Raw genomic sequence first — 9276 nt, forward strand, 5'->3', positions numbered from 1 at the left:
GGGGAGGCGGAATGACATCCATCATAGCTTCGTGCCGGCCAATAAATAGGGATCTTGTTCCTGCTTTTCAGAGGCTGCAGGACATAGGTTCCTGCAGTCTATTACAATAAATGGCGGAGCAGATACTAACAGCGCCTGTTCTCCCTTTCTACTTCACCGTATCTATGTCCGGAGGAGGATGCAGATACAGTGAGCTTTGCCAGCTGCCCCGCAAAGTTCCTGGGCTGAGGACCCCTAGTTTTTTCCCGTTTTCCTGCATGTTCCTGTCCAGAGTGTGAACTTGACTTGACCCATGTCTTTACCAGCTACCCATTCTTGCATTGTTACCTGCACCGTGTGACCTGAACTGTGTGACCTGCACCTGTGTCTTCGTTTCCAGTATCTGCATCTGTCACCTGCATCTGGTGTGTCCTGTGTCTACATATTTGCCTGTACTGTCCGATTGTCTCAAGAGGTAGCGACCTGGCGGGTCCTCCAGGAAAATCTCCACCATCAGTAGTATCTTGTAAAGAACAGGGGTCCCGCGGCTGGTTCTGCCACTCATCGAGGGCATGAGGAGAGGTAAGTTAGTAATTGTAATCAATTACCCCCTCTCCCTGCAGGATGCCGAGTTTTAGAAAACGCCGGACTTCTCCTTTAAATAACCCTGAACTCTTGCAGTTTCTATTCTCACCACTGGGGCTAAAACTAAGCTTAGCCTTTTTATTGTGTCTATAGTGATAAGAGGAGGCTGCTGTAAAGTAAACATGTAAACATGTGACAGCAGTGGTAATGGAGACAATAGCAGCTCCCTGTGGAATTACCTCTTCACAGGTCACAGAGCGCGCTCAGTAATGTTTTGCATTAATCTCAAAGGGAACCGAGTCTGTCCATTGTTGTCTGTGTCCATGAGCCTTGCTGTAAAGCAATTCACTAAATGCTGTTAAGAACAGCTCAGGAAAGATGGCAGCCCCCATAACTTTTTGTATCTACTTCTAATAAAATTAAAATAAAAGAAAATTCAGGTGACACATTACCTTTAAAAGAGCTCAACATGTAAAATAAGCCTCTGTTAATTGGCAATAGTTAAAATATTGCTGCATGGGTTTATTTACCTAGAGTTACAGATCTCACCTAGTTAGATGTATTTCACTTACTGTATGTAAATACATTTGTAATAGAGCTAAATACGAAGAATGCATTGTCACAAGATTATACATCACCAATTATTGGAGAATTTAATATTAATCCTTGGGAATGCAGATGTGGTTTATGTACAGTGTATGTACTGTAGATGTCTGGGAAGTAGGAATGGAAAAAATATTGGTATGGGTAAATAGACAGGTGTTACTAAGGGGGAGGCAAACCATAAATTTGCTAGGGGCCTCTGATGACAGCAAAAAGACATCACAGAGACAACTAATTTTGTTCCGCTGTCACCTGCTTTCATTATCTGGAAGCCCCTAGGCCATGTTCACGCTTTAAATGTAGTGTGAAAACCTTTGCGGGTTAATACGCTTTTCATTTTTGTTAAAGAAACAGTTCTAGATAGTAATTTTCTATTAAAAAAAAACATAAATAGACGCCATATGTAAAAATCATGATCAGAGTTGTTGTTTTTTTAGCCCCATACAAGTGCCACCTATATTAGAATGCATTGATTTTGATTAAGTGTTCACCATGAGGTAGCAACATGATAATGTTATAGTTTTGGTCATTATGGTTGCTATACCTGTTGCTTGTGTGAACGTTTATACTCACAGTGTCATGCACTTTACTGCATTTGTACTTTATGCAATATGTCTATTACTTGTGCTGCTAATGTACTGTTAAGGATTGGTAATATGTCTATATGCGTGTTGTTACCACCCAGTGGCTGCCCTATGTCAAGGCTGTAAACAGGAGCGCTATACAAATGGTACATTGCTTGTAGACTTACAGTAGGGAAACCCTAGAAAAAGGGAGGTCTCTTGCTCAAGTCCAGTCTTTCTCAAGGCAGTAAGAGGAAATCCTGTCCGATCCGGTTAGTAGAACCTAGGCAAAGCTAGCAAAGAGTAAGAAGGTGTGTTGAGCAGCCTAGCTTCCCATTTTCCTAGAGTTGGTTTCAGACTACTGGGTACGATTGGCACAACAGACCCTGCAGATCATTGTAAGAATACTAAGGTCACCTAATACTAAAGGAATGCTGAAAAGAGAAAAAGAAAGAGAAAGTCTGTCTCATTGGGTTCTAGGATCAGATAGAGTTCAGGCTTGGCCTACTCATACAAGTAGTTGAGGAAGCTACATCTCAAGGTTCCCTCACACCACTGACTGGACTTTGAAGAGAAGAAAGACAGTAAGTAGAAAGCAAAGGAGCCCACTATCCATTACAGTTTTATCAGGACTTCCTATGTTTAATACCCTGCTGCTTAGTTGAGTAAAGAAGGGCTGAATTTATTTATCAACAATCCAATATCCGACATCTCTGTCCACACCACAAAACCAGGGCATCTCAGATTCCATCACTCCTGACACCTACACCAGGGAGTGCCCGTGGAAAATCGAGACAACCACCAATAGTGAGATCCCCCAAGACCACTTGCCCTTGACTGGTTGTGACACTGCTAGGCCTAACAAGCCATTAGGTTCTATTTCCTGGTGACTTTCTCCAAAAGTTCTACATCTCCACAGCATCATCACCCTTTAACAGCTAGCAATTTTTTGTTTACGTTTGTGTGAATGTTTTTATGTTTTGTAATAGTCAAAACCACATCAAGGCAATGCAAATGGTAGTTTATTAACGGAAAATGTAAGGTAACAGATATATAAAAAAAGCAAGAGTAAATAGTTAAGCAACCAAAAAGAAGACCAATGAAAGCTTAGGGATTTAAGCCCAAAGTGCAGCAGTGGTATATTATTGCTTTAGTGATGCTCATGGCCAGAGTGGTGTTTGCTTGTGTGTGCATGTCCATGACTGCCAGAACCGAATCCATGATGATGATGATTATTATAATGATTGTGGTGGTGATGATGATGATGATGTCCAGTATGAGGGGATGCTCCAGAATGGTGTTTGCCTCCAGTGCTTGAGTGCAGGACAGCTAGGGAAGAGAAAACATTTAGCATGAAGAATAATAGAAATTCTGTAACATACCTGGGAACCAAATGTATGGATTATAAATATGAATAGTAAATTGTTTCACTTACAGATGCTTACTGAGCCATCAGAAGCCAGTCTGGAATAAAGTAAAAATGTGCACATTGTTATTATGTTTTACAGCTGTATATCAGCACATACGATTATATTTATATAATCAAATCCAATCACCTGTGCTCTTCTCCCTCCAGCATCTTCTTGTAGGTGGCAATCTCAATATCTAGAGCAAGCTTAACATTCATCAGCTCCTGGTATTCTTTTAGTTGGCGAGCCATGTCCTGCTTGGCCTTCTGTAGAGCAGCCTCCAGTTCTACCAGCTTATTCTTGGCATCCTGGACAGCAGCTTCTCCTCGTTCTTCAGCTTCTGCTATAGCAGATTCCAATGCAGCACGCTATAAAAAAAACAGCATTATATTAGCTGAAGAGTTGTGTTTCCGAAACCCCACCATGTGGCATTTCTAAGTAATTTATTGTCCCTATTGGTGCCAAGCATGCAATAGTACTACAAAACATAAAACTAAGGCAACTAAGGGCATTTATATCCTCATAGATCGATAGATTTTGCCTTTTAATATTCAGTGTAGGTGAACATGTGTCTTATTTGAAAGTGAACAATAAGGGAGAAAATTTTGGGACCCATTGACATAGATTATTCTGTATATAATGTAAAATTGAACCAGCAGCTTGAGTTCTGCCGAGGGTTTTTAAATGCCTGTATGTTATCCAACTGTGTTGAGTTTTTTTTTTTTTTTTTAATTCTACTATAGCCACTTTCCTATAGAAATAAATATTACATTTTACTACTGTAATAATGACATTTTCTCCAAAGACAAAGACGTATTGAGAAAAAAAATTGTCAGCCCAGAAACAATTATTAGCAGAAACAGAAAAAAAAACAGAGCATGAGGCCATCAATATTTAAAGAGGTTCTATCCAGATCATAAGACATAAGTGTCTGGACACAAGGGATTCACTGTGCTTACTGTGGGCAGCTTACAGTAGGCCATCTTTTATATGTATTTACCTGGGATTTAGCACATTCAATTTCTCCTTTGAGTTTCTGAATTGCCCGGTTAAGTTCAGTAATTTCGTGTTTGCTGTTTTCTAGATCACTGCCGTTTCTTCCAGCTGCCATACGAAGTTCATCAAACTGTTCATATAGGAAATAAAAAGAATTGCTGAGCACTTAATATTAGAAAATCCAATATTTAGTATGTGGGTCATAGATTTACCCTTGACTGGTACATGGCTTCTGCCTCTGCTCTGCTTCTATTAGCAATCTCTTCATACTGAGCTCTGACCTCAGCAATGATACTGTCCAGGTCCAGGTCTCGGCTGTTGTCCATGGACACAACCACTGAAGTGTCAGAGATCTGAGCTTGGAGCTGACTGATCTCCTATAGAAATAATCCGAAACAAATGTCACCCTATTGTATTACTTGACCATGTAAAAATAAGCAACTGGAAATATTAGTGGCTGGTACCAAATGGTAAATAATTTTACCGCATCATAGAGAGTCCTCAAGAAGTTGATCTCATCGGTCAGAGAGTCGGCCTTTGCTTGCAGCTCAGCTTTGTTCATAAAGGCAGCATCAACATCCTACAAAATAAGTCGATATATGGATTGTGTCACAGCTATGCATTACCACTACCTTAGGAAGCTTGAGATTTTAATACATACTCTCTTTAGCAAGACAAACTCATTCTCTGCTGCCGTCCGCCTGTTCATTTCTTCTTCATACCTATATGTTAGATATCACAGTTATTCATAGTGAATATAAAAGTTATATTTCAATCTGAAAGGTAAAAATGTAACCTTAAAAAAAAGTTCTAATGTGTTACTGAGACTTTATGGGGGCATGTGTCTTGTGTCCCCTATTGCTTTCAATCCCCTTGAGTCTATCCCAGCTGAGCAATGTTTCCTGATTTGTTTCAAAAGGCAGGAGGCATAGGCGAGGAATCTGGGCAGGTGAGTATTATATTTTCATTTGTTTGCCAAAATGAGACTGGACAAAAATGTATAGGACTGAACAATTCCTTGTATAAAAAGTGCCATTAAGTCACAGGATACAGATCTCCACTAATAATCATGTACCTTGCTTCGAATAGGGTTGTACATATGGACAATGGCAGGGGAATCCTGGCAGTAAGTATTGGACTTTCCATAAATCCATTCTAGGACAATATATCTGAAGCAGGGTTGTTAAAGAACTCAATTCAGCACATAATGGGGATTATGTGTGAAACACATTCTAGGTAGTAAAGTATTTTCTTACTTTCTCTTAAATTCTTCCATTGTTTCCTCCATGTTGTTTCTCTCTGCTTCTAGGCGAGCACTTTCACTTTCCAGGCTCTCCAGCTGTCTTCTAAGGTTACTGATAAAAGCCTCAAACAGAGGTTCAATCTGACACCTGGCTGTTTTCTGTTCTTGTAGAAGAGCCCACTTGGTTTCCAGCATCTTATTCTGCTGCTCCAGGTATCTTACCTACACACAAGTGCAGATATTAGGGCACAGTTATTGTAATATAGCCACGATTACTGTATTAGAGTTGAGTGAACTTTTAGCAGTGTTTTAGAGGTGTTGCCTGAAGTTTACTCAGCACTACACTGTATATTTTTATCTATGGGAAGGTTTCCACTATTACTCTTTTTTTGGTAGACAAACTGTAAAAGAAAGAGTAGTCTGCTATGCTTTCCAACATAAAGATATACAGCACAAATACCATGCAATATACATTTAAACTTTTTTAATATTGAGGTCAAGGAGCAGCTTATGCCACTATAAACATATAGAGTGACGTATATGTTAGGGATATATGTTGTGAATACTCCTGACATAAACATCCATGAAAGACATAAACAAGATGTTAAAGCCTTATAAAATGACAACTTTGATTTATCGCTAATATTGAAGGCAACAATACTTTATGTAGCATGAATTACCACAATTCTGCATCTGCAAGGGATACTCCCATTTGGGACCTGCACCTTTTTCAAGAGTGATGGAGAGGCTTATTTTACACAGTTTGTGTGTCAATGGTAGTTATGCAAACTGTGTAAAATGGGCTGCCCAGCCACCTCCAGCCACCAAAACCAAGCCCCATTCTTGAGATAGGCGTTGATCCGTGATGTAACTTGCATTTATCAGACATGCTTGGTATATCCTTTGGATATGCCACAAATGTCCCAGAGGAGGTATTCTCTCCCTTTAACTCAACTACCAGTAGGTTTCTTCTGCTTTTAGAAATTTCAACAAATATGGGAGTGTGAGCAAATTTTTTTAAGCACTTACAGTCAGGACTGGCTCTCCTTAACGATGCATGACGGGTATACCCGTCATGCGGTCGTTAAGGGTTAACAGAGAGGGCTCCCGGCGGGATCCCTCTCTGCAGCCTGTGGTCCCCGGTTGCTATGTGCAGCCAGGGACCGCATGTATTAGCCGCCAATCGCTGCGGCCGGCTAATTAACTATGCAGCTGACAGCTGCATTTGGATAGTGACTGTGGCCCCTCTCCCTGGTGTCTAGTGGGAGATATCCCCCCCGCGATGTGATTGCGGAGGGGAGATCCGTTCTAATGAGCCGGCCGGGGCTCAGTGTCGGAATGACGCTGATCCCGGCTCGGCAATCTATTCAGATGGTCTGCAGCAGACCATTATAATAGAGCACCGATCTGATGGATCGGTGCTATGTTATATACACAGCATTGATCTCAATGGGAGATCAGTGCTGTGTATATGGAAGTCCCCCAGGGGGCTTCATATTACTGTATGTAAAAAAATAATAAAGTGTTTTTATTAATAAATTACCCCCTCCCCTAATAAAAGTCCAAATCACCCCCCTTTTCCCATGTTATAAATAAAAATAAATGAATAAATAAATAAATAAACATGTTTGGTATCGCCGCGTGCATAATTGCCCGAAATATAAAGTTATTTATATCATGATCCCTCACGGTAAATGACGTAAGTGCAAACAATTTCCAAAGTGCAAAATTGTGCATTTTTGGTCGCATAAAATTCAGAAAAATTGTAATAAAAAGCGATCAAAAAGTCGCATATGCGCATTCAAGGTACCGATAGAAAGAACACATCATGGCGCAAAAAATGACACCTCACACAGCCCCATAGACCAAAGAATAAAAGTGCTATAAGCCTGGGAATAGAGCGATTTTAAGGAACGTTTATTTTCTGTAAAAGGTTTTAATTTTTTATGAGCCATCAATTTAATATAAAAGTTATACATGTTACATACCGTTTTAATCAAAAACTACTTGAAAATATATAACATGTCAGTTTTTCCATAGGACAAATGGCGTAAGAACAAAGCCCTCCCAAAGAAAAAGAATTCCATTTTTTTTTTTCAATTTCACTGCACATATAATTTTTTTCTGGTTTCGCAGCATATTTTATGCATAAATTCAGCCTTTCATTGCAAAGTACAATTAGTGACGCAAAAAATAAGGGTTCATGTGGGTCTGTAGGTGTAAAAATGCAACTGCTATGGCCTTATATACACAAGGAGGAAAAAACTAAAACGCAAAAACGAAAATTAGCCTGGTCCTTAAGGGGTTAAATGACTTTTTGTTAACCTTTCCTGCTTATCATAAAGCACCCAAATAATGCAATTAATACTATCTAACTATTAACTATGAAATGGAGCTGCACCGTGTTATTAAGCTTTCTGTTGGTTTGCACATTACGTATGAGCTCAAGGGTGCAAGTTCCCGGTACCCAAATAATTTAGTTTCTTCAAAAAAGTAAATGAAGCCCTGCACTCACCAATATCCTTGAAACATCTTTAATCCAACCACATGGTTCACGACACAGACAAAAATTAGGGCAACAGCAATTTTGCACTGACACATGAACCAAGAGAAAGCGCGTACCAGCAAAAAACTGGTGTTGTCCTCATTTTTGACTGTGTCGTGAACTATGTGGTTGGATTAAATATTGAATAGTGGTAAATGACGCAGCCTCATTTACTCTTCTGAAGAACATTGTATCAATAAACTGTATGGTAGCTGAGCACCACCAAGAGTGAGTGTTCAACAATCAGCCTCACTTCTCCCCAAATACACTGAGAGTGTGAACAGTGTTGAGGGGAGAGGATCATTGGTTTCTTTTAGCTAGCAGTGACTAGACAGTGACTAGACAGGTCACATAACTTAATATTAAGGGCAGCCTTGTTTCCAGTCACATATCATTATAGGTGCTAATTTAGAGGAAGCTCTGATAGGTTTCTATGATATCCTTCTAAATGTGTTAATGGGAAATTACATTTCTTTACTGCATTAATACTGGTGTTATACAGAATTATAGTGTCATACAGAATTAGTTAGCTTAATTAGTACTGAATAAGACAAAAACAGAGATGCTCAATCTACAAAGAGACTCAGCTCTACAGAGTTATGCATGTATTGTACAAAACTCACCTTGTCAATAAAGGAGGCAAACTTGTTGTTCAGTCCTTTGATCTGATCCTTCTCTTCAGTTCTCACTCTCTGGATACTGGAGTCAATCTCCAAATTTAGAGGGGCAAGAAGACTCTGGTTTACAGTGACATGGGTGATCCCTGCAGAACCTGCAGATCTTCCAAATCCCCCAGTACCTCCAAATCCAGATCCATGTCCACTTTTGCCCATGTGAAAACTTCCAGTTGATATCTTATGTCCCTTGGATCCAATATTATGGGCGCTCCTGCTGCTGAAGCAATGATGGTTCTTGTGTCCATGTTCTGTGTGTTTAGAAGAATGGGATGAGATGCCGTGAGAGCTGGAGTGTTTAGGTAACGCAACAGATCCAGAGCTGAAGTGCTTGTGTCCAGAAGAGTTCAGGATGGAGTGGTGGGACATGATGGTTCTTTTCGGGATGGTGCTTAGCTACAGAGGATGAACAATGAGTACAGCTGCTGTTCAGAAGACCTTCTGGTTGCTGTTTTTATACTTGAGTTGCTTATTACTAATCACATAAAATTATTACAACTTCATGAGTGTTGTGTGGTAGCATCATTTGCTGCAGTTTATAGAAGGTAGTTCAGCAACACGCCTTCATTATCAAAGCTATAACGTACATTATTGGCTGTGCTCAGAATAATGAATGTGCTATCTGCATACATGCATAGCACAGAGCATGAAAAATGGTTGTACTAATGTGTTAAATTAG

The 9276-nt window shown here is 39.9% G+C and overlaps 1 protein-coding gene across 1 annotated transcript; it reads right to left on the reverse strand.

Annotated features, from left to right (window-relative positions):
• Positions 1 to 2880: 2880 nt before the first annotated feature.
• On the reverse strand, positions 2881 to 8966 carry LOC138794150 (keratin, type II cytoskeletal cochleal-like). Its single transcript, XM_069972918.1, has 9 exons — positions 8547 to 8966; positions 5392 to 5600; positions 4797 to 4857; positions 4620 to 4715; positions 4348 to 4512; positions 4140 to 4265; positions 3287 to 3507; positions 3166 to 3194; positions 2881 to 3059 (listed from the first exon to the last, which is right to left on the reverse strand). The coding sequence occupies exons 1-9, from the start codon at positions 8964 to 8966 to the stop codon at positions 2881 to 2883; spliced, it is 1506 nt and encodes a 501-aa protein (XP_069829019.1).
• Between the last annotated feature and the right edge of the window lie 310 nt (positions 8967 to 9276).

The sequence above is a fragment of the Dendropsophus ebraccatus genome, chromosome 5 (genome assembly GCF_027789765.1).
Source record: "Dendropsophus ebraccatus isolate aDenEbr1 chromosome 5, aDenEbr1.pat, whole genome shotgun sequence".
NCBI classification, from domain to species: Eukaryota; Metazoa; Chordata; class Amphibia; order Anura; family Hylidae; genus Dendropsophus; species Dendropsophus ebraccatus.